The sequence below is a fragment of the Lonchura striata genome, chromosome 1 (genome assembly GCF_050655825.1).
Source record: "Lonchura striata isolate lonStrDom1 chromosome 1, ASM5065582v1, whole genome shotgun sequence".
Classification (NCBI taxonomy): Eukaryota; Metazoa; Chordata; class Aves; order Passeriformes; family Estrildidae; genus Lonchura; species Lonchura striata.
Genome location: NC_140703.1, coordinates 67,943,651 through 67,970,691, shown reverse-complemented (window position 1 = coordinate 67,970,691; position 27,041 = coordinate 67,943,651). Strand labels below are relative to the sequence as shown.

Sequence of the window (27,041 nt, the reverse complement as noted above, 5' to 3'; positions counted from 1 at the left end):
AATTACAATACACATCATAAATCACAAGCAAACAAGATATTTTAGGGAAGGAGCGTGACGGATGAGGTCACCAGATATACAATATGTCATTTAGTTAACTTAGGCCCATATTTTTCCCATAATGTAGTAGATGAACTCATTAGTTAGAATGAAAAACAGTAAGAAAGAGGCATCTGGCTTCCAACTGCCTGTTTCTGACAGGGTTAAGATCACTAGATCTAGTAATGATTCTGTTTTGTCTATTGCCATGGCCTTGTGCTGTAGAAAACTGATGAGGTTTGATGAAAATTTAATGTCTTACTGTCACAATGTTAGAATCTGGACAAATGCAATCAGTTTTGGCTTTGCTTCTGTTTACCATTTTCCTAGGTTGCTTTAAGTGTTTAGAATTTTTATAAAATAATAGATGTTTCAGTTTTAAGATTTTTCAAAATCACTGTATGAATCAGTATTTATTTCTGCATTCAGAAGGCAACAGAAGTGCTAGGACATGGTGTAAAAGAATATGGAACAGAACTTACAGATATCCAGTTTTATAATTAAAACTGGTTGGGTTTTGTGACCTATGCTAAGAACTTTACCATTTATGTAAAATAATACTAGTAATAATAATAATGCTGATCAAGAAGGTCTTATAATACATCTTTTCACCCATATTTATGTGGATTTCCCATATCCTAATTTGCTACGATTCTTACCTGAAAGATAGTTAAGAAGTCTTATCAGTTCTTAATTTATTTTTTCTTAAGGAGCAAAATGTAAATTGAACTTTTTCAAGACTTATTCATTTAGCTTGTTTGATGTTTTGAAAATGAGAGTTAATTCATTCCACTTAGTAGTTTTTATATATTATTATTCATAGTGATAAATCAGACTGAGCTGAATTGACTTAGTGTAGCATATTTGTATTAGGTATTGGAGGCACAGCAAAAAAAAAAAAAAAAAGATACAAATCTGATTTTTGTGTAAATTATGTATCCATTCAATTGCCTGAATTTAGAATAACTTTCTTTGATATTTTTGCCCTAAATCCTTTCAATTAGTGTTTTTTACTTTATAATATGTCATACTGAAATTTTATATCCATAAATATGATTTTACTTCCATTTTTAGCATCAAATGCCACAGGCCTCCCAGCATTTTATTTTCATTTGGGAACAAAGGTTTGCAAGTCACCTGCTGATTAATTAAGTAGAGTCGTATTTATAGTATCTCAAGATGAGTTCTATTTTTTTTAACTTGCTATGCTGATTGGAAAGCCTCTCTATAACCTTAATTATATATTGATGACTGTCACTTTCCAAACTAAAATTTATTCATGGGGAGTTTGCACTGTTTTTCTTGTGACAATCCTGCCATCCCTTTTTTTTTCCAAACTGTGATAGCTGTTGTACAACTTCTCAGTATTAGTTTGGCCAGACTATGTCAGCTGAACTCTTTTCAGCAAAAGTGGATTGCTAAGAATCTCCATAGTGTCACTTCCACATTTATCAAATATAAAGGCATACACAGTATTCATTCAATAAATGAATCCTTCCAGAGCTTCTCTAATGCTATTAATGCTTAGCTTTTGCAGGAACTATTTATTTTAAAAAGTTTGGAGCCATATTTACCTTTTCTGTGATTGGTAACTAAATAGTTACCCACTATATGATGTATCCAAATCGTTCTCTTCAGTCATTTACCAAAGATGAATTCTAGTTATAATGGGAAGCTCTGTGATTTTTAATAGATACAAAGCTTTTCACTATTAAATGCAATTTGCGGTTCTGCCATTATGACTTCTTATAATCCTGCTTCTGTGACCATCAGTTGTACCTTGTATTTTTGTCATCAGCAAATTTCACCACAGTGTTTTAACCTGAAATCTTTAATCAAAATTTGAACAAAATAGCTTCCATGGTAGTTTTTCTCAGTGTGATAGGCTTTTCTTTTGAAAGAAACCGATGGCTCCTTCTTAGCCAGTTTCTTTTCCCACATTCTAATTATTTTCAGTCTCATAACTAAATTGCAATCTGTTATGACAATCCCAGCTTTACTGAATTTACTATAGTGACCCTTATTTTCTCTGAAAAATAAGTATTAAAGAAGCTCATTTAAGAAAGCCATTTTTTAAAATTAATCTCACTGCAATCCATTACTATTCTTTACCCCAAAATAAATCCTGAAAACTTGCTTTCTGTTGAAGGCTTGCAGTTTTCTAGATAATTTTTTTCCATCTCTTAAAAAGAAAAATCCTTAATGTTTTGTCCAGTAATGTGTCACTATCTCCAGTCATTTGTTTGGCAAAAATGCCTACTACTAGACCAGTAATATCATGGATATTTCTTTCAAAATTGGCTTGGAGTCAGTTCATTACAACAGACTTTAATGTGTTGTGTCTTCTGGTTTACTCAAGGTAGTTGACTTTCCACAACTGTATTTCTATCAGGTTTTCAGTTCAGCACTGTTGACCTTAATGGAGATTGAGGTTGGGTGTAACCTAACTTCACCATGTAGTGGACCATCCTCTCTTTTCAGTGCCCTCTTTTCATTTGCATAATAATGGGGCCTTATGCCATTTTATTCACCATTCATTTCATGGGCAACAACCTGCTTTACTGACTGTCCAGTACTAATCTTCCCTTCAGTGGAGAAGTGTTATCTTTGTATGGATGGGGTTTAAAGAGGCAAGCAGAAAATTCATTAGCATCATTCTGTGGATCAGATGTCTTTCTGTGCCAAATATAGGCAGTACTAAGTTGATGTGGATCTTTTTGCTTCCTGACCTGGCAGATGCTAAATGCATTTGATGCAGCTCATAAATCCAGTTTCTACTTCCTGCTTCACAAAGAAGAGCTCATATCTATTTGATAAGATGCATTTAAGGCACTTAGGAGAAAAAGAAGGAAGTGGCTTCAGTGTTTATGGTTGTTAAAAGAAGAAAACAATGCTTCTTTATAATGGGTGATTCTGCTTTATCTTTTTAAAAGCCTTTTCTGTTCTTTCTTAATACTTGTACATATGCAGAGGTTTACATGACCATTAGTTCAAACACATAAATAATCTCATACAGATATTTTTTTATGTGCACATGCATCTACCCACACTCATGCCCATGTGCTAAATAGGTATTTTTTACCTGATGTACTGAAAAATTGATAGTGAGTTATGAATATGTTATTAAAGTTACATATCTGAAGCATGTTTTTTTGGTAGCAGAGCTTCATTCAAATACATTATAAAATATTTCCCATAATATCTAAACCACTCTATCAGAGCCATTAAAAAAGTGTTGTTATTTCATAAATAGGACAGCTGAATTTTATAATCAAGACAAGTAATCTAATGAAAATTATCTAGTTTTAAAAGAAACTAGGAAAGAATTTTGTCAATAAAAATAGCCCCAGTTTGTTTCTCTCTAACCAAAATTATTAGTATGTAAGTTACAACTCTAGCTGACTTTTGTCAAAGCATAGCAAATTATTCATATTTAACAGAGATTTTGTGTCTGTTTCACTGAAGTAATTAATAGAGGTATGGTCTTCTCAGTTACAAGATGCTGTAGAATCCTTCTCAATCTGGAAATGTTCCAAACTCAACAGATTTCACTTGCCTATCTCTATGAAGCTATATTTATTTTGTTCATTAATTTTTCCTGAATTACAGAATTTTACCTTTTGTGGGAAAAGAAAAGGTATCTAAAAAATCAATAATAACACTTGGTTTTTCCTTCACGTATAAATTATTCTGTATTTTGTGCAATGTTATGTGTGTAGAGATGTGTGTAATACACGTTTTAAACAAAACACAAAGAAAACAAATGGTATAGCAGTTTTCTTTTGAATGCAAACTTAATATTTGATGACAGCAATACTAAAGTAAATTTTACAGTAATTCAAAAGCATAAGTGATTGCAATTTTCCCTTCTAGTAGGCTCAAGGATCATACAGTTCTGCAGTTGATAGGTTATAATTTTTAGTGGTTTTTTGCTGGCAGTATTTTGATGTTTAATTACTGTGTGAATAGTGGATTGTAGTTTCTAAATGTCACCGAGTTTGTATAATGTGATTTTGGGCTCCCTCTTCCAAGTCTGTCTATATGCCAAACAGCTGTTAAAGGTGAAATGTTTTGTATATAGAATGAGTTTTTAAGGTTTAAAATACCATTATTTGTGGCCTTTCTAACACATTTCTGTCATATAAAACCTTATGATCATATTTTATGGGAAAATATCAAATTAAATTTTGTTACAATCTCTATTTCACTGCAGATACACCGACTGTATTTCCAGAAAATATCAAAGATAAAGAAACACCAACACCGGTTGAAGATATTCAGCTGGAAAGTTCTATTCCTCATACAGATTCTGGAATTGGAGATGAACAGATGCCCAATATTTTGAATGGGACAGACTTGGAGACCAGCACAGGTCCCGATGCTATGAGTGAGCTGTTGTCTACTTTGTCTTCAGAAGTGAAGAAATCTCAGGAGAGCTTAACAGAAAGCCCCAGTGAAATTCTGAAACCTGCATCATCAATATCCAGTATCAGCCAAAGTAAAGGAATCAATGTCAAAGAAATACTGAAAAGTCTTGTGGCAGCCCCTGTTGAAATTGCAGAATGTGGCCCAGATCCAATCCCTTACCCAGACCCTGCACTGAAGAGAGAAGCTCAGGCTATTCTTCCCATGCAGTTTCACTCATTTGACAGGTATATGGTTGGACTCATTATTTTATATTGATGTAATTCAGAAGTTTGAAGGGTTTTTATTTCTTCAAGAAGGTTATTCTACAATTGGTTGGTATTATAGAATGTTAAAAACAACTGCATATGTCTCCCTTTCTGCATTACCAGCAGACCACATAGTATAGACAAAAGTAATTCACCTTGTTTTTCTCTGTTAGCAGTGAATAAAACTCTATGAAGTACTTGGAAAACAGGCCTGTTGCAAATAAATATATGTGCAATAAAATCTTTTTTTCCTTTAAGATGCTATTTTAGTGAGAAGGAGGAGGAGTAATATCTGCTGATATAGAACAGATTGTGCAGAAATTCAGTAGAATATTCTTTCAAAGGCTTGAATCTTAATTGGATCCATCATTGAACTGTTTTCTGGTACTGAAATGCTTTGACCATGGCTAATTGTTTGCTTGGTCATGGTGGAAACCAGTTTCCTTTTAGGTCTTTAAACAACAGAAGCTGTTAATGATCAGAGATTAGTGCTTAAAACTAACTCACAAACATTTCCAGAGAGAGTCCTTTGTTGTTTTTTTTTCTTGGGCTGTATCTTCCTAGTTTCTAATGAATATACTTCTTTTAAATGTCCAGTCCTTCTCAGTCATCCTGAACATAGAAATTGTGCAGTTTTGGAATTTTCTGATCCTTCCAGAACTGTAGTTTCATCCATTGTGAGTTTAGACCTAAGTATTGTGAGTGTTGATGTGGCTATGTTTACATCCTTTCAGTTTCTTCATAAAAATATTTTTTAAATGTTAAAAAATGATTCGAGGGTTAAAGACAATTTAAAATGTGTTTTGAAAACTTAAAAGTATATTAGTTTATCAGGCATGTACAGGTAAAGTTCAAGCAAGTAAAATACTGAAGGAAATAAAAAAAGGCAGAAAACAGTTATATTGTAATTTAGGAGGAAAAAACCTATATTTAAAGAAAAACTACCAAAATATCATAAATATCTTCATCAAGTCTTAAATAATATTTAGTGTTTTCAACATAACTTAAAGTGCAAAATATGTCAAAATTTTAGATTAAAAGTGGAGTACTTTTCCATTATGAGATCCATAAAAAAAAATCTGATGTCTTTTTGTCTCTCCATATATAAATACTGAGGCTACTTTTCTGAAATAATTATATTAATTATCGGATGGTTTCTGTTGTAAGAAAGATGATTTTATCAAGACAGGAAAAGTGAAATATTCTTTAGAAACAATGACTATATCCCACATATATATTTATATATATTATATATATATATATATATAAAATATATATATATTATGTCTTAAGACTTTTATAGAGAAAGCTCATTTAAGAGCGTTTTCATTAAGATGATTTTTTTTAGTTCATCAATCTGCATATTTTTATTTTAGATTGATTTCATCATTAAATGAAAAATATTTTTTTCTTCCTATAAAGTTAAGAATTTTTCCTTATCCTCTGTAAGGAACCACCATATTCCAGAATGCATTCTTGTACATTAAGCAGTATAAAACATCATGCTACATGTACAAATAATCACACCTAAACTGTAAACACCAAAAAGGTTACTTTATCTAAATTTCTACCTGGGTTAATAAGAAAAATATTTCATTCACAGAGCGATGGTTAATTCACACAATGCCAGACACCTAAATTAAAAAGGAGCATATCATCTCATGAGATGTCTTTGTCATTGTTAGAGGGAACTTGACATCAAGGTGATTGAAGACATTAATTTTATTGTGCATTTCTAAATTATAGCTCTATAAGAAAGCATTAAAAACTCCAAGGGCCTGCAGTTGGTTGGCCATAATGCTTATTTAATGCAAGCATCTCCATTTAATTGTTCTTGCAACAATGTGACTGCTTGTACCTTTTGAGCATCATTAGTAGTAGTAGATAATATAGAATTATGGAATTATTTAAGAGATGCCTTATGTCTAGAGCTTATAATTTTTGATAGATATTTCATATGTGTTTAGCAGCTAGTGAGTTTAGTAGTTTGTTTTTTCCCTGACCTGTTACCCTGATGACTAAATTTAATGATTTCCTGTTAAAAGTGCACCGCTGTGTTTGTATCTTGGTAGCATACATTGTACATGTCAACCTTTGGAATTTTTCACGTCTTCAGAAAAGAAAAAAAAAGGTGGTAATAGGTGAAGTTTAGGCAAAATAATTCACTTTTACATCATTTTTGGTGGTTTTTTTTTTCCTTAAATATATGATCCTGATTTTGGTGAGTGTGGTAGATGATATATATGATATTATAACCAACAGCTATGAAGGGAAAAATGACAGGTTGAGGCAAGTCCAGCAGATTGGGAAATGTTACATTCTTTTATTCAACTAAACAAATGTTTTTGAACTGTGGCCATCTTGATAAAAATACAGATGTTCTTAGCCCATCAACTAGGACCTCAACTGACTGGTTCCACTCTATGGCTGCATTGTAGACTGATGCCCATTGTTCAATCAGTATTCCTGTGAGCAGATTTTTCGTATTGCCAGAGTACTTACTTGACCACTGTGACAATCTTTGGAGGCAAATATAGGTGATGGTGTCACTTTTCCAAGTTACGAAGATGGAACAGATTCAGATCCTGACCTTATAACTTTTTGTGGGGGATGAAACAAGGGTTAGGGAGAAAAAACTTTGAATAGGATATTGAAATAATAACTGAACAAATTTAAGTAATAATTGACAAAGCAGCATGCATTTTACCTAGTGGCGATTTCTGGACATTTTATTTCCTGTAGTACCCCAATAAATATTGAAAAACTAAAATGAAATTACAGCAGGATTGTCTTTCCATATTTGCTCATGTAAATGAAATTGTGTTTACTAATATAAAATAACAGTTAAATAAGATAAACTTTTTTTTTTTTTAGCTAAAACTATGCCTGCAAACTATATTTCTGTAGGATCTTGTCTTGCTGTAGTTTATGCAGCTTTTGGTACTTCACTGAGAAATGTGGCTATTGGTCATCTTTATTGTCCCTGGGGAGAACCATGAGCAATGGAGTGTATTGTTTTGTCAGGTTTTATTTGTTTCAGGTTTTATAAAATAAGCACAGTGGTTCCATATTTATAAATCCAGGTTAGATAAATGTATTTTTTACATTAATCTGGAGATAATTCTTAGTCCTCATGAGGGTAGATTTTTGTTTGTTTGCATTTGGATGTGTGAGTGCCTAGCAAAAGAACAGTTACGGCAATTTTCTTTTATTATGATCACGGATAAAGGTAAACACCATGTAAAGTAAACTCCTGTAAATAGAGCTGAAATTGAGAACTATATTTTAGAATTCAATATTATGTGTTTTGTTCTGCATTTTCTTTTAAATGTACATTGATAATGTGTCTGTAAGAATAATTTTGTATGAGGCTACTGCTTATTCTCCCTTGGAATTTGCGCAGTTGTAAACGAAACATAAAAGCAGAAAAAGTGCCCAGTATGTTTTATCAAATGGGAGCTGTGAGTAACTAATGTATGCAGCAGTTCAAGTGCTATCAAATGTAAATGATGAGGTGATATTGATGAAAGGAGGGGATTGAGGTCTCGGGGGGCGCTGATGACGGATTGAACAGAAGCGGCCTTGCGCCGCACGTAACTCAAGTCTGTCGTCTTCACCACTCAAAGCCGTAATGGGAGGTGGCAGTCTGAAATGAGTTGCCACGGCAAAGAGTATTATTTTTGAAATGCTTTCACACAAATCACTAGGCCCTGCATACAACTTAGTTTCATGCTTTAATGTCATCAGGAGGCACAAATTGGTGTGTCTAATTGTTTGCCACCTGCCAGCAAAATGAGCTGCCAGGCAGCCAGACGGGTTTGATTGTCTGTCAGCTCTTCAATAGATTGAGAGTGACAACATCAAAAATCTCACTTCAAACTCTGAAGCTTTGAGCAGCTTTTCAGAGACCTCTTCCCCACAAGTGCTTCTGGACAACTGCATTTTTCAATTAGTTTTCAATATATTGCTGCCTTCTGCCTCATCTGTCTTAAGGTAGCTGTAATTACATTATGAGCTATATAAACAGATTTCTGGGACACAAGAGCCTGGATCCTCAAAGTTATGACATGTCTTTTAACGTCAGACTGAATTTCTTGAAAATGGCATCCAGGTTGACATTTTTAGAAGCAAACACAAAGGGTGATTTCTCTTAGATTTGTGACTAATGGAGCATAACTCACCAACAATTCCTTTTTGCCTTCTCATCTTCTGTCTGACAAAATTCAGTCCCTCTTATTGATTTTTAGGGTTGGGGATTTCTCATTTCTTTTTTTTTTTTTTGGTCACTTTGCATTGGTCCTACTAGATGCAGCCTAGATCATTATAGTTTTTGAATTCATTTGTGATTCTACTCAGTATTGCATTTTGAAGCTTACACTTGACTCTCTACTTCTTTCTAGTAGAAATTTCTTAGATGGGTGCTGTTATTGAAATTGAGACTGTTTGTAGCTTTGTGTCTTTATTATTTTTTCAAACTGAGGTAATTTACATGTATTTTCTGTTCTTAGAATTATTTCAATGGGAAAAATGCATTCATAAGCAGAAAATCTTGAGTTCCTAGAAATTAAAAGAGCAAGTTTTTTGCTGCCATTAAAGATGTGATTTCCTTTTAATCTATTATAATTTCATCAATTGGAAGCTTATGGGTTTCCTTAGTTTATATACTTGGTGAACTCTTTAGGAACATATTTGAGAATATTTTAGCAAACACATCTTTAAAGAACTTAGTTTTGATTTTTGCAGTTTGTTTTCTTTTTTTTTCCCTGACAGAAGGACCTTGGGGGCAGTTTTAAAGGTCCTAGAAAAGGTAGACACTTGTGAGATCCAGTCAGGTCTCATACATGTCCTTCCCATTAATACAGAGATGGATGGTCTTCAAAAAATATGATTAATCTTATGTAGGTGTGCTATATTTAGAAGAATTACTCAGAGAATCTGTTGTTAGAACAGTGGTGGGGTGTTCTTTTTTTCTTTTACAGTTAGCTGATAGAATGGGAAAAGACAAGAACTGTGGAAGATGCATTGAAGACTCAAATATCTGTTGTATGATTTCCCATCTTGGGAGATCATTAGTATGCAGTGGTCTACTAAGTTGTTTAATTAGGAGGCCATATTCCTGTTAGAATAATTAAATTCTCCAAATGATGATTGCTGAAAAATAGATTTGATTTTACTGAAATCTTATTAAAAATTTGTCATTAATAAATACATTTTAGTCTTCTCCCCACAAAAATAGCTACTTTTTAATATTGGCTACAAAATAATTGAAGAAAAATAGAGCAACTTTCCCCATGAATCAAGAAGGGACAGGTACAGGTGTTGTCTGTTCTTAGGCACTGCATTCCACATTACTTTGGCTGTCACAATAGTATGTGAATGTATGAATAAAAAACCTAATCAGTAATGTGGGAATTAAAGGACTCATCTGGTTCTAGTTGACTCAAGGTAATTTTCATTATCTTTGTGCAGTGGAGACTAGTCCAAAGAAAATACTTGACAGCTTCTCTAGAATATATTTTTCTAAGATAGAAGAAAAAATATACTCTAGAGAATGAGGTATGGTTTCAGATCCTTAGAGAAGAGGGCTGAAGTTCTATTGTCTTTATTCCTAGAAGAATGCCTTATTCACTCATTTAGTAAGTATAATGAAAGACAAAGGGAAAGCTCATTGCCACCTCAGTTTAGAAAAAAAAATCATCCTAAATTTATGAATAGGTTCAAGTCAACCAAAATTTGGTATATTAACTCTCAATTTATTTTCATCAAGCTGTAATCATATTCCCCATATCAAAACACCTCTTATTGCCTGTGTAATGTCAGACTTTTCATATTCATATACATGGAACTGTATCTGGCCAGAAGCTGATGAGGAAAAATCAGCATCTCCCTAGTCTCTAACATAATTCACTTGCTATATAGATGAATATTGTACTGCATATTTGTCTTGCTGCATATCCCTATCTGCCTTCTTTTTCAGGACTGATTGTAGCTTTTTAGCCTTTTTTTTTTTTTTTTTTTTTTTTCAGCATATATACAGGATTAGGTTCCTCACCCATATTCATTTATACCTGATTGATTGTTCCTTTGGGGTTTTTTTTTCTATATTTGATGATGTTCCTGACATTTAATACAAAACATATTCACTTAGATTCTATTCACTTTCTTCAAACTTATTAAACTTCCAGTATTTCTCATTTCTCAGTTTAGCCAAGACCATTAATCTTTCCAAATAATTAGGTTTTGTATCTTTTAATGTTTTCCTTGTTTATTTTCAGTATTTTAGATCATTTTAGATTCTTCAGATAATTTACCCTGGATGCAAAGGATGGGATTTCTTTATGAGTAAATACTTCTCTGTTTGATCCAAGACTGAGGATCAGTGATCATCATGTCCTTGTCCTAAAACCACACGTGACATGATTCACTTTTTTCTAGTTATAAACAAGCAATTTTTGTTTAGTACATTAGTATAATTTAATGTACATTGAGATTTGGAGGATTTGTTGCATGTGTGGTATCAAATGATTGAAAGACTCCATAATACATGGATATTCAGTGCTAATATTTAATTTGCATAAGTCCCTATAATTACATCCTATTGCTGTTGGGGGCTATATATAAATTATGAACAGGATGGGACTGTTGTGGTATGTGTTTTGAGCTGTTTATTTTTTAGTATCAGTCTTATTACAGGGTTATGACAATAGGAAGATGCTAGCAGCTCATATCTAGGCAACAAACTAAGAACTTAATGTTACAACTTACTTTATAAACTTTTTGACTAGTCACACAAAGCAAAAGCATATTGACAGTAGTTCTATCTAATCACTATAAGCACACGTACCTTTAGTTAAAACTATGCTTGTTTATTTCAAATACAATACTTACTTGTAAGCCTCAAGATACAATGCACAGAGCTCTATTATTAAGCTTAGACCTTCCTAATATCTCACTATATATATTTTTCTGCAACTTAAGAAGTTATTTTACCCAAGCATTAATATACAGACTATTGTTCTATTTGTCCTTTCTTTCTACTTGTATACTTTTTCTGTTGACAAATCTTATAGCTACTGCTTAGCTCTAATCACCATCCTGCTGTCTCTGAAGTCTGTCTTTTGTAATGTGCCCCAAACCCTCTAATTTTAAAGAATCCCACAACATCCTTTTGTGAACCTTCCATACCTTCTACAAGTCATGTGTATACCTCACAATTTTTTAATCCCTTTTTTTCCTCCATGGCTGTTTACTCTGAGTTAAACCTTTCTTCCTTGGTATCAGATGTATCTTATCTTAATGCAGTCAGCCTAATAGAAGGTTTGATTTCTGTAGGATTCTGTAGGATTCAGAATGTGTTGTTAGTACATAGTAACATTGCAAGCTCAGATCAGAGTCTGAGGATGAAATTGGAAAGAACAGAGGGTAAACAATATAAATGTTGCATAGGGCACTAGATATGTACCGAGATATGGCCAATATAAATAACGTTTAGAGAAGAAATATTAAGCTTTCTTTTCAGAGAATAAGTTAGTCTAGCTGTAGGAACAAGGTAGCATGGAATACAGCAGACAAATTGCCACCCACTTTCTAATGTGATTTTTTCTGAAACCTCTGAAGTTGCTGTTTTCCACAGAGCAATTCTATGAAAAACTTGCCTGAAGTCTGTACTGCCTTTTGAAGAACACTTGAAAAATCCTCATGCTTTCTGCTGCTGTGGGGGAGGAAAGGAGCAAGAATATTAATTCAGCCTTATGAGGTTTCACATATCCCACAGGAGAGTAAAGTGATTCTAATTTAATTGCTGCTGCTCAGATAGGTAGCTCAAGACATCCAGTATTGAAAGCTTATCTCTGACCTTTATGTTGACCACAGTGATTAAGTTGGAAAGCCTTTAAATTTTAAAATGGAGAAGACATACAGTATGTGAATCGCAGAGAAAGAGAAAATATAGAGCTGCATAATTTGTGTGTCACCCGCACTGAGTAGCTAAATATTTAACTAAAGTCAGTTTGAGAAAGTGGCAGGTTTTTTTAATTTCTATTTTCTCTTTTTGCATTTCAATGCATTAATGATATTATTTTCTATCTAGTTATTTCATGCAAATTTCTAAACCCCTGAAGAATCCTGTAGCTATTTACTGAGGTTATTTAATGAACCAGCAATGCATAAGTAGTATGTGGGTTGAATCAACAACACTCATCTTAAGCATGATATGAATTATGATGACTTCAGGCTCAGGTTTAAAACTGGTAAAGGACACTCAGAGTAAAGGAACAGTGACTGGGACCCACAGGTATATTTAGAATCAAAAACCACCCAACAAACACAGAAATAAAATCAGTTGCTACTGACAATTACTACTAAGTTTTTGTTGACTAAGTAATTGGGAATCATTTGAGACCATGATGTTGTGATTCAGACAACTGTGGGCCAGTTTGGAACATTTAGGGAGTCTGAAATATGTTTTACAAAGGAAGGCCTAAAATTAAATGCAGAAGTGTATATAAGCTTTTATTCTAGTCTGTAGATTTCTGTTCTTTCATGAAAGAAAAACCTGAATGCCTGATACATGTAAAGCATGTATTACAGTAAATTCATTCCTCAAATCTTATTATGCCCAAGTATAATACTTCTTTCATAAGTCTCGTTTTTTTTTTTTCTTTTCCTGTTTTCACTGTATGTGCTGTTGGAGTGGTTAGTTTGGTTAAAAGAAGAGTTTCTTTACTTGAAGGGCAGTTATTCTCTTTCACCTTTCTAGGTCTGCTGTACCTCTTATTGTTTTTCACATTTTTGACTACTCTGTTGTGTTGTTCATACAATTTTTCTGTCTGCTTCATCTAGATGTCATTCTGTATTTGCTGACTGTATTTTGTTTTATCAATAGGAATGAGACATTTTGACAAGGTCACCATGTATGTCATGTCAGAAAGCTGCATTTTCTTTCCGTCTGGGATGATGTCATCTCACTGATTTTCCCTATTCTTATGGTAGAGAGGTTTCTGTTGATATTTCTTGATAATTTGTTATCTAATAGAACCTGACCTGTCCTAATGTGGTGATTTAGACATGCAAAACAATGCCAGCTATGTGTAGAGCATTATATCTGTGGGATTTGGGAAGGATTGTCCTCCTTGCTACAGAAGCTGTATTTCAGTTCTAAACTACACTCATTAGGGGTCCCTTCCAAATCAAACTGGTCCTATTACATCTGGGAAATAAAGCTGACATATGTGGTCTTTGCTATGGAAAGTTAGATGATCTTTTGGACACTCTGAAAGACCACTGAACTGTTTAAATATGAGGAGGAAGACCTTGAATTTAGCTTCATCTTTAGAAAAATAGCAGGAAAATAGGAAATACTTCCACAGTGATTGTATTGCCAATTTAGTAGATACTAATACCATGCTTTATATAAGGGGAAAATTGCTTTTCTTAAAACAAAATACATGTCTTTCACTCACACTGTCTCACATTTGGAAGCCCTGGAATGAGTGTGTGTCTAAGGAGTCTGTTCAGCAGTCAGGGATCCTTTCTGCTTGCATCCAGATAAGAGGTCCAGGATCTGCTCCAATGGCATGGAGAGTGTGGGATGACAGCTGCCAAGTCTTCATCACATCTCCTGTGTTCTTCATATGTTGGCCGCTCTTTCCAGGCTTTGTATATGCCTTTTTTACCTTTATGGACCTGCCAACAGCCTCTCTGTCCTTCCCAAGCTCTTTGAGTCATCACTCTTTGTGGTTTTTGTCTGCAAGGTGATCTTGTGAAGCTACATGTTTGCCTGTGGTCTTGGTGACCTGATAATTCATGTGCCATTATAATAGGCCAGTCTAAGGTGCCTTTTCCTCCTGTGTCTTTCCTTCTTGTGTTCCAGCATAAAAATACTCCTACTCATTCTTTATTCACCCTTTCTATTCCAATTTTCTGCAAATGTAAAAGGTTATGACAATAGTTTCCTTTTTAAATTAATATATTTGGGAAACAGTCCCACCTAAGAAACAAGCTTTCATTTCTTCTTGTGTTTTTGTGACACTACAAGGACTTTGCTTTTGGGTACTTATGCAATATTATAACCCAAATTCAAATATTTCATTGAGATAGTAATTGAAATAGAGATCTTTGTATGTAGATTGGGGGTAGCTTTAGGAAATTTCATGGTGTTATGGAGCAGATTAATCTAACCCCTGTAGACCCAGCTTTTTTCAGATGTAGATGCTGCTATGTAAACAGTTAATATGAGCAGTGATTGTAAGATTATTAACTACAGACAAAAGCAATTATTTTAGGGTCACTTATCTTAATCAATAGCTCTTGCCCTGTTCAAACTCATCTCCTCCTAATGTAAATGGACTGAGACAAAAACCCAGGGACATGCTTAGACTTACCTCTCTAACAGTAAGTGCTTCAGGGCAGGGGTAAGCTGTTGCTTAGAATGCAGAGACTTCAACTGCCAGCCCTCTAACGAGAGCGAGGGAAAAAATGCTTATGGATTGTTTTATACACTGTCACCCCTGGTCTTTAAAATCCAGGGAGATGGAGGATTTAGACATATAGGAACAAAGTACATTACCATAAAACATTGTTCCACACCCTATGATTCATTATATGCCATCATATTTACAAAAAAGTGTAACAAAACAGTTACTAAAGGAAGTTGTTGAGGAAAATGTGGCCTCATCACCCTAAATAATTGCCTTTAATTGTTCTTTTTTTTTTCACAATGACTAATTTTAAAGTGTGTATCTGCTTAAACAGAAAATGTACACAATGATTAAAATATATTGCTCAATATTATACAAATATTATTTGTTTCACGTTTGTTTTTCACTCAGGTTTGCCACTGAAACATACATTTAAGGAGAAGGGGGTTTTATAGATAAATGGAAATATTAAAAAGAAAAATGTAAATATAATTCTTCCACTATAAGGGCTTCTTAGTGTTGAAAAAATATCATCTCCAATGAGCAAGTCTTTAAAAAGTGTTTGTTTGAGTTCAATGTTGCCTGCTTATATTTGATGTTACGTTGGATTTTCTGTATGAAATCCCTGTTATTTTCTTAAAAGCTCCAAATTCTCAAGACTGCTTTTTAAACCTCAACAATATCAATACTGTGAAAGCAAGTACTTATTGTGTTGCAGTTTTGATGTTCAATGTTCATTGTGTGCTGTTGATTTAGATTAGGATGAAAGAAAGCTGAATTTAAAATTGTTTCTTAGTCATCTCTGTGAAAGACTGATGTGTTCATGGTACTGAGGAATAACCTACTGTATTCAAATGTGTAGCTGAAAGGCAAAAATTTGTTATCTTAGGTAACTTCATTAGGATCAACAAATTGACAGTCTTTATGACTGCATGTATATAGACTTCTAGTCTGCTGGCGTAACTTCTGACAGCTGACATTATCTTTGCAAATCTAGAGCACACTGCAGTGTTATACTGTTGATAGCAGAGTTCTCAACATATTGAGATGGTAAAGTCTTTCCATTTCGTGGGTGTTGGAACACAAATTAGGTTCTTGAGAGTGACATGAAGCTGCAGAATAAGGATAAGTATGGTTTTAGGGCCTATTAACAGAGTTTTACCCTATTTCCATAAGGTTAAGAAAATTTACAATATTATGTATTTCTCAGCAACTGCATCATACAACAGCCTAAACCCCTCACAATCAAAAACTTTTCCTGGCTCCCTTGTGCAAGTTTAGTAATTTGTTGTTTCTTTTTCCACAGGAGTGTGGTTGTACCAGTGAAGAAACCCCCTCCAGGCAGTCTGGCTGTTACCACTGTTGGAGCTGCCACAGCTGGGAGCGGGCTGCCACCGGGTAGTACACCTAATATATTTGCTGCAACAGGAGCTACACCAAAAAGTATGATTAATACAACAGGTATTGTCCTTAAATATTCTTGTGACCCTCATTTTGTTTTTGTTACGCTTTGTGGTGTTTTGTTTTATAATCATCTTTTTGTTTCTGTTGTTGTAGTTTCAAAATAAGACCTGGAAAGGTTAAACCTTGGCCTTTATTAGAGACAGTGTTTTTTCTTGGTCTGTAGTTGCAATCTTTGATAGTGCACAATGGACTTACCCAACTTTAAATAAGTTCATAAATAGTCTCAAAATTGTTTATAACTGTTGTTTAGAATTGAAATGAGCTAACTTTTCTAGTACTCTGCAGTAGAGGATGTTTGTGTTTCATACCAATTAATCCCTTCTCATTTATCAAAGAAAGTAGAGGCAAGTAGCTATTTAATAAACATATTGTAGATTGTAGAGGGTGAATATTGTGCACAATTTCTATTTGTCAGTGAAAATTATGCTCTTTTAGGAAGATTTTTTAGTAAGAAACTACTTAATTTAACTGAATTCATGCCTTATCAGTAGTTATTTCTTGTGACCTATAGAAGAAGGACGAGACCTTCTTTTACAATTATTTTTAATACTAGTAATGGGATTCTCTATCATGAAGGAGCCTGTTGTCAGTGGAGGTTGGTTTCCATTGAGCAAAGAATCCTTACTGAGAGCAATGGATATTTAACTTATTAAAGTCCTTTGAACTATCTGGCTATAGTCTCTTTTCTTTCTAAAAAAAGCAAAAGCACTTGAGAGAAGAGCTCTCTTCAAGGATATCACAACTTCAGTCAAGGGCTGAGAATGTGAAAATCTCTCTGGGGTTGCAGCAAACAGAAGGGGATGCTTTTGGCATCCTTCTGCTTAATGGAGTAATATGAGCTCAATTTTTTTTCTTTCCTTTTCCAGATTACCTGTAATACCTGGTAATAGAACTTTGATTTTTCTAAAGATAAAAAACAAAAAGAGCTTAAATTCTAACTTTCCTGAGGCAGATGGGAGAAATGAATACTCTGAATAATGTTATTTCTTCTCTCAAAGTCCATTTGTGTAGACAGTTCTGTTAATCTTGAATTGATTTCCTTTTAGGTATTTTTTATGTCATGCAAAAAATATCTTACACTGGAAACCTTGTTTTCCAAATGATACTGAATAGTAGAGAGCTTTTCAGTCTTCTTACTGATTAAATATCTGAACTATTTTGGCTGGAATGTAATAGCCTTTGTTTGTAAGTAATTGCATTTTAAAATCAGTCATTTCCCCAATACTGTTCTTAGTAAAGGGCAGTATTGCAGAAGGCATGGTACATTCACTGTGGCTTAAAGGGTCCTTTTTTTGACAGATCTTGCTGCTTCTTTTTTTTGTTTATGAAATTGTTTTTGATCCTAATCTATGGATTAGCTTGATTAAATGAAAAGTACTGATTTAATGGAATTTCAGCAAGTGTAAAGTTTTATTAGAACTACATACATACTGAATTCTGTAGTAAAGCATTATATGAAGATTTTAATTTTTAAAGATTTAAGTTTTATATTAACATTTTAGAAATGCTAAACATATTAATGACAGTTAAAATTAATATCCCATTGAAAATATTTAAATAAATACTAGATTAAAATACTAATTTTGCCATTTTTCATTAAGCCACACCTATGATAGTAAAAACAATGACTCATGTATGTCAGTTTTTGAGACATATAGACTATCTAAAAACTTTCTGGTTTATATTATTTAAATTATGAAATATCTGTGTTATTAATTATTTTAAAGTAGTGTATAGAATTTAATTGAACAGCACTTTTTAAAAATTTGCTAGAAAAGAAATTGAATGCAATTTCTTAGAAACACTAGATGTCCCCCCAAACCTATTTACAGTTGCTTTTACAGATACTCTAGAAATATACATATAGAAATAGTTATATCTATGTGATGGATAGTGCAATCTATAAGGTGTATTCTGTGCTGGACATAGGTGAAAGTTGTTTTTCTTCAGTTATTCATGGGTTATAGTCAGTGTTTACATTCCATCTGCCATTGCTGTCACAGTGAATGTCATGTCATGACTAAATGAGATGAATGTTACTGAAGTCCTTTAGTGCTGTGAATACATCTTTGGATAAATAAGTTTTCTTCCTTCATCGTTTTATGTAAGAAGCTGGCTTTATAGTTTCTTAGACTGGGTTTCTGTAATTCATATCCTGATTCTTCTATGCTAATCCAATAGTTGTAGATCTTCTGTTAGATCTTCTGGAAGGTCTGTTAGATCTTCTGGAAACTTAGCTGGTTGAACAACTTAGCAACTGCATTTTTAAACACACATAATGAAGAAAATTTCATTTTGGAAGGAAAAGGGAATAAACAATAAAAATATGAATATATGAATAAAATACGTAAATAAATACAAAAATGCACACACAGAGAACTATATATACATGAAGGCTTAATCTTTCTTAAAATATCCTCTTCTCAGTTAAGTTGCTGTGATTCCTAGGTTGGGAGAGATAGCCTACCTGATATTTTTGTGTTTCTCAGTGTGTCTGAGTATCTTTCAAATTTGCATTTAATCCAAGTCAGATCACACAGTGTAAACCACAATCCATCTTATTTTAAAAAACTGCCTAAACCAGTTCCTAATCTAAATCCTGAACCTCACCAGCTACTTTAGTGTCAGCAAGCCCAGTAAATCCTGCTTGCATTTTGATAGTGTTTTTAATTTAAATGTTCTTAAATTATCTAGTCAAAATTCCAATCTTTATTTTCTTTTACCAGTAAAAAATAGCTAAAGACAAATTAAAAAAAATCGTTCCTGCTGCCAGAGTATTTTTCACACTTACCAGCATTTAACCTCTACTTCACTTCTGGCTGACTACTTAAGCAGTTAAGAAACTATAAATGTTATGTAGATCTCTGCAGAAAACTGAAAAATAATATATACCTGTGTAATGCAAAGGACATTGATGTATCTACTGCTAAAACTGACCAGAAACAAGGAGTTAACAATTATAATTTTTGAAAATGGCCAGAATAATGTCCTTGTCTCTAAACTGGGATTCTTCACTCTTCATTGCTAACTAGGATAAATCTTGTCACCTGCCAGCCTTTTCTCTGGTAGCATTGCAGTCCCTCAGGCTTTGAACTGCAGGTCCAAGACTGTAGCTACCTCCCTTGCAGTGGTGTGTTGCAGAAGGACTGTGTGGAACAGGGGCAGCATTTATCACAGCACTCTTACTGTTCATGGCCTCTCTGAGCCTTTGCTGGTTTGCTTCAGAGAGGCTGAGCTCACAGCTCTGTTTCAGCAAACATGATAGATTGGCATTTAGAGTCTAAGTTTAGCCCTTAGCTCTGACCCAGATCACTTAAAGTATAAATGTATGCTCTGTGTGCATCTTTTTTTCTGGGCAGCTGTTCACAAACCATTGAAATGATACCCCCACTGCCCTCCTTACTTTTATGATCTTATGATTCTCCTTGACTCAAGAAAGGAAACGAAAATTGTAATTAGAGTCTAAATACTCCTCAGACATCAATTTCCCCCATTACTTCCTGAAGTGATGTACATTTTCTATCTTCCCTGTTATGTTTTAATTTCTATTTTAGTTTCTGCCTGTAGTTGCAACTGGGCAGCTAAATGTGCATAAAGAAATACATTTTAAGAAATATTTAAAATGTTATTCTCCACTCAAGCTCATATTAACTACACCTTTATTTTGAAAAGATCTTGCTTTACATTATGATGTAAAATTATTTTCAACTTTGGAATATAATTTGGAAATAATGGAATTGAGGTAAGAATTTATTTTGCCTGATTTTCAATAGATTTCAAGCTTATTATTTTTATACCAGCAAAGTTAAGGTATTAATTTTTTTATAAGCATATAGAAAGATTTTCACTATTTTAGAATAAATAACATTATTTCCATACTTAGAAGTAGGTGAATAATACAAAGACTATTTTAAAAGTTTTGTTTCTTAAGACTCAATTAAGATTTGTGTTTTTTGGGGGCAGGTGCAGTAGACTCAGGATCTTCTTCTTCCTCTTCGTCATCCAGCTTTGTAAATGGTGCTACCAGCAAAAATCTGCCAGCTGTCCAAACTGTTGCTCCAATGCCAGAGGATTCAGCTGAAAACATGAGGTGCACAAGTTCTATCTTTTAATACTAATTATAATTTCTCTTCCCAAATTACTCTAAAAAAATAATTCATTTAATGTGCATTACTGTAGTTATATATGTGCTACAGTTATATAGTTTTTGGGTACCAAGGATGTGTATATTAAAGCAGTACTTCACTGAAAAATCTGATTTTTTCAACTGAAGGGTCTACTTGTTCAAATTATGCCAGACACTAAAACTTCATTAAAGTATTGTTTCAGTTGGCTGGTTTATTTTCTTTACTCAATAATGATAGTACTTATTGGAAAGTAAGAGGTTTGTTAATGGAGTACTAGGAAGTGAAAGGAGACACTCAAGCCCTCCTGAGCAAACAAAAGGCCTGCATTAAACTGGACAGGACAAAAGCAGACTTGTATTTGAAAAGGATAATAACAATTTTACTTGTTCTGTAGTACTCTACAAATACTATGGAATTTATGAGGCTGACACACTGCTGACTCTACATGACATTTCCATTTACTTAAAGCCATTTAAAAACTGTAAAGTTTGATCAAATTATGAACATCCTCTTTTCTAAAGAAGCTTAGAGAAACTTTTAAAAACAGGTGTGATTTGACATAATTTAGCTTCTATTGTGATGTGTTCTTAAAATCATTATGTTGTTTTTTTCACAGTATCACTGCAAAGCTTGAAAGAGCTTTAGAAAAGGTGGCACCTCTTCTGCGAGAAATTTTTGTTGATTTTGCCCCTTTCCTATCTCGAACATTATTGGGTAGCCATGGACAAGAGCTGTTGATTGAAGGTACTGTTCTGTTATGAGATTATATTATTTTAGCTATTATTCATCTGATATGAACAATTTTTTATTTTCACTTGACTTCATAGATCTATTTTTGATAAATCAATTAGTTGTTAGTACATTGTGATTTCACTTCTTTGCATTTAATGTCATTTAAAGAAGATAAAAGTGATAGTTTTGGTACCCTTTTATTCTGAAGATGCTGTGTAATGATACATCCTGTTCACAAAATATTCTCTATAGTTCGCCTTCCTCTCTTCAGAATAATTCAGTGCTTCAGCCTGACTTTGAGAAAGTAGTGAAAATACAATTAAAAAGTATAAACTACTCCCAGAGAGGAAAGCAAAAGAAGACCATGCTCCAACATTATTGATGCCTGGTATTTGGTAGGGCTGTTTTTTCCTCAGGCAGGTCAATTGGATTCACACAGGCACATAAAGAGCTGCACCTAGAAGGGGAATAAGAACTGATAAATTTTAAATAAAGTATCCTTGACCACTTTCAAGGATTTTTATGGGGTTTATGTGCTATCTTTATTACTTCATAGAAAATTTACTTCATAAATGAGGCAGGAAGTAATGCAGAAGTTATGCAGAGCATGCAAATATAGCAAGCTCATGAAGAAAGTAATGAATCAGTACTAATGCAGCTAAAACAGTGAAAGGGGAATTTGCATGAGCATGCATAGGTCATGTATTCAGAGCACTATATTCAGCCAAGTAAATTTTTTCCTTTCAGGATTGTTCTGACACATAGTATTGCTGTTCATTGAAAGGAAAAAGTCTCATTCTGATAAGGCTTATAATGTAAAAATCTACACAGCAAAAATACAGCTTTGTGTTCAAATTCCAAACCCCTTTCTATTATACATGTGTTTTACCTAAATATTAGTGTGCAGTTTTTCCTATGGTAATTCCATGATTACATCTCAGAGTGTTTGCTCTTATAATTAGAAATATTTTCATCTTGTAACTGAAATTTTCTAGAACCTTTTTTTATTTTGTCTTTTTATTGTTTAATAATACCAAGGAATGGTATAGTAGTAGCTTAGAATAGTCAGAAGCTTCAGGTATTTTTTTATTGTTAGTTTTATAGCTTGTGATTAGGTTGCACTTCTCACTTAATGACATGTAAATTAATGGTCTGAGATTCACATTGAGATGACTGTAAGATAATTTATGGACTACATTCTTATCTCTCTTATTTCAGTGAAGCTGGTTGCAAAATTTGTAGTAGTATTATCCTTTTCCATTTGGCAATTGATTAATTGCACTATAGGTTTTATAAAAAATGACTAAAATTGTCTTGGTTGCCCTAAGTTCTTTTACTGGTTAAAAAAATTCTTCACTGATGTCATTCTGATTTTGTCTTTTTGTCAGATCAATAGCATGAACAGTTTCCAGGATATGACAAAGACTGAAATGCCAGAGGTCACAGGAATCTCGCAACTATACAGCCATATTTAATCTTTTGCTTATCCATAAAGAAACACATTTTGTTGAATTGTTTTTGGCTCATAGCATATTTCTGATAACTGCATGGAGTATCATTCCATAATTTGCCCTTATTTTGCCTCCTATCTATGATTTAGCCACCCAATTCAGAATAAGAAAACATTATTCACAAACCAAAACTAGCAATGTCCTCTCCATCAATCACTCTCTCATTCCTGATTTCTAAAAACCAGTCCTTTCTTCCCAAGATATTGAAATAGAAATCAGGAAAGTAAAAAAAAATTCAAGCACACCGTAGATTTTTACACTGCAAGACTTGAATTTTTCTTTTCCACCTCTAAAATACTTGGGTTTTTTTTTCTTCTTAAAAGAAGATTCAGAGTTGTTTTTCTAGTCATTGTGAAATTCTGATCTTTTCTTTCTTTGTTGCCTCTGAGACCCTTTTTCTCAACTAAATTGAATTCTTGCCTCATTGAGATGCCTTTGACAGAGAACTCCAAATTCTCTCTTCTTCTGATACCTGATTTACTTTGAGAAGTTTCCTGTCATTCCTTACTGAAAGCCAGTGGTAGTCTTGAGGTATTTGAAAGTGCTGTCCAGGTAATGACTAAAATAAAGAGGGATTTAGTGGTGTTATTCAGGATATGAGAGTGCATAGAATTCCTGCAGGGTTTGATAATTGAAATCAGACTTTTTTTTTACTGGCAAGTAGTAATTAACATGACACTTTTATATGCAATTTTTTAATTTGTTACTTTATATGTTAAGGTTTTAGTTATAAGAAAAGAAGTAGCAAATAAACTTTAATTAAGTCTTAAGGAACTTGTCTGTGTTTCAAATTGATCACCATAAAAATATCTGTTATGTTCTATGAAGCATATACTTTCAAGTTTAACATAATAATACCTTTCCCTCTTTGCTTTTTTTCAAAACCTCTTTATGGTATGAAGTTTCTCCCCTATCACATTTGGTAAAATCAGAATACTGTCAGACATCCTTGATGCCATGTTCTTTTTCCTGAGGTTCTTTCTAGTGCTCTTGTTCATGTGTGTGTGTAAGAAATGCTAAATCATTTTCAGATTTGGTAAGAATGTACACAGTTTTGTGTACAAACTGAAGACTGCATACTGAAGAGCACAAAATAAAAGGAAGCAGAAAACAAAATTAATTTTAAAACTTCTAAAACTGGTTAATCATGCAAATTTTCCAGAATATCTAATGCTTTATGATAGCTGTTGTCAATATATTTTTGGAAATATGAATACAACTTAGCTATAGTAGTAGTAGTGGTATTGTACTACTATTGTAGTAGTTCAGCTGCCTCAAACCTTTGGTGAAAAATCTTGAATTCATATCCTTTTGCATCACACGTTATCATCATTCTGTCCCATGGGAGACTGGCTGATCTATTGTTTGAGTAAATTATACTTAATGTTTTAGTGCTTTCTGAACTTTTGATTGGAGTTGAAATGAACAGGCTGCAATGATCTTGTCAATCTAGACCAAAAACTTCAGCTACTAACACTTGAGATTACTAATTTTTCTTGTAATGGTAAATTCCCGAATGTGACTGGTAACAGAGGAACCCTGTCAGGTAGGAATCTGACATTGCAGAATATATTTATTGGTAAAATGCCACATATATTTACTCTACTTAAATTACCTACTAATTACTGAAATAGTTACTTGTTTCTTTTTCTAAAATCAATTCTTTCTTCAAAGGTATCTTATACTCCACCGAATTTCAAATGTTTCATCAACCTCTCAGAATATTTATAAGTACAAAATATTGTCAGTGATGGGTTAAAATTTACCTTTTTGCATTTGAATACAAATAGCTTCAGAGTATAAAAGTACCAGCCCAACACTGCTGTGGTTTGTCAACTGAGGTTCTTCCAATGCCTCAGAGAACAGAAGTTGCAAAGGTTAAAATCATCCATACAGAATCTAATTGGAAACAAACATGCAATATGTGTAGGCCACATATTTGAGCTTAGCAGAGCTCATTGTGGAGTTCCATTTAACACTTGCACAGATATGTTTTCGCTAACTAGTTTCCATATGGTCTGCAAATTCCCTCCATGTAAAGTGCATGACAACATTCTAGCTTTTAGGTGAAAATGTTACAGGCAAGTGTAATCTGATCTGTAGCCGAAAGAAATATCCTCTTTTTGTCAAGCACAGATGGCTAAAAGTATTTCCACTACAGCTATTCTTGGAGTGTCTGGAACTGTTAGAATAGGTTCACGATTGAAACACAGTCACATAGAATGTTTTCCCTTCTCTCGAGTGAGGTACCAAAGAAACTCCACCGATGCTTTTACTTTGCTGTATCATTAGCTGGGTAGAAGGTCAGCCAGGTAGCCCTTCTCCAAAGGATCTCTGATGAATTCCTTGCTGTACATTTGATATGTTTCTGATACAGGCACAATTAAAGTCAGATGATAGAGAGAATGTTTTTGTGCTGATAGGAGCAGGATCTGTTTCTGCTCATTAACTCACCACATGGCCCTATGAAAATATTCAGTAGAGGTGGTGATGGACTAGCTTTGTATCGTGTTTGACAGGAGGCTTCTTGAAACAATTGAAAAATTGCCTAAAACATTCCTTTGAAAACTACAGATAGAACTTGGGTGCTAAATGACACTACTCAAAGCTTCCCAAGACCTCAGGTGCGACATCACTGTGGCATCTACCAACACTGGCACAATTAGTTTCTGATTTTCTTGAAGAATACTGAATTTTGTATTAGGAAAAGCAGGACAACCATTTTCCTTTAGATACTATAATAATCCGGAAATCCCTTATACTTTCTGGGGAAAATTTACTTGGAGCTTAACAAGCCCCTTGTGTTTCTCTTAGAAACTTCTCAGAACCTTTGTATTACTGTGTTCAGGAACACAGATGCTGTAACTTAGGAAAATGCATGTTCTTGCAGAACTTCCTATTTCCCTGTACATATTATTCTCTCATTCTTCTATCTCATTCTGCCACATCCAAAACATTTTAGTTTGTGTGTCCAGGCATGCTACCTTCCAACTAACTAAAAATATGATAATTGCCCTACCAGTCTGTAGGACAGCATGTAGGCAACATTTTGAACAAAATAACATAATTAATATTAGCAAGTAAGAGGGGAAAGGAATAAATAATTTCATTATTTTAAAATTTGTATTAACTCAAATTAACAACAATTAAATAAAACTTTAAGCTATTAATGGTGCTGAAATTTCTATAATCCAATATTTCATCTCATTTTGCTATTTTTATTAACAGCCTTTTTTATAGTGTTGAATTGTTCCTGGCAAAAATAAATGCTTAGGTGAAGATATAAAAAATGAGAAACAAAGGCATTGGTATTGGAGAGATATGTTGAATCAATTTCTGGACTAAACAAAACTCAAGAAAAAGCCAGATTTCAACATAGCCAGATGCTGAGTCCAACTTCTAGGAGCAAAGAACAGAGACTTAGATCCATCCTAGGATGCTAGCAGATGAGGGAAAAAAACATGCAAAGAATGGAGGGATTGCCAAAATAACTGGGATGTTTGGCTCCCTTGGCTCATTGCTGAGACAGCAAAAACTTGTCCAGTGCCTTGGAAGAGCAAATGAGTGATTTCATTTCTGTGCATAAATTTGTTTAAACTCCCACTATCTTGTTCCATAGTCAGCACTTCAAGAATGATGCACACACTGCAGAGATATGAGCTACAATGTAAGGAGCTTGATTTTTTCAATGTATCAAAAAGACATAAAAAGAAGATAAATACTATAGAAGGTCTTAGAGTTTCCATCAAGAGAATGCCTAATGAGGGTAAATATGATTGGAAAACTTTAATAAGGCTTACCTTCAATTATTGCAATTGATGTTACTCATAGTCATTATGACTATTTCAAAAATCTTTTCTAAATGTAATCTTCAATCCAGCTTCTCAAGAGGAAAAATGTCATGTATTTGCTGGATGCTTTTGGAACTTCTTTGTGACTTTTGAGCATGTGAATCACCATTTTCTCTGTGCTACATTGTGGAAGGAATGATAGTCTGCATTTAGCTTAATTTTCTTTAACATCATTATGACTGCATTTGTTCACATGGTGATAGACAGGTGTACTCCAATGTCAGCT

At 33.6% G+C, this 27,041-nt stretch overlaps 1 protein-coding gene across 17 annotated transcripts in view; it reads left to right on the top strand.

Annotated features, from left to right (window-relative positions):
- NBEA (neurobeachin) overlaps nt 1-27,041 on the top strand; it is a 450,877-nt gene that overhangs the window by 166,732 nt on the left and 257,104 nt on the right. For 16 of the 17 annotated variants that reach the window (XM_085579109.1, XM_085579166.1, XM_085579149.1 and 13 more), the window contains 4 exons: nt 4,253-4,691; nt 16,437-16,591; nt 20,558-20,684; nt 21,338-21,465. In XM_085579109.1, the coding sequence (XP_085435235.1) occupies nt 4,253-4,691; nt 16,437-16,591; nt 20,558-20,684; nt 21,338-21,465 (849 nt within the window). The remainder of the gene's footprint in view (nt 1-4,252; nt 4,692-16,436; nt 16,592-20,557; nt 20,685-21,337; nt 21,466-27,041) is intronic. The other variant, XM_085579103.1, reaches the window with a different exon arrangement.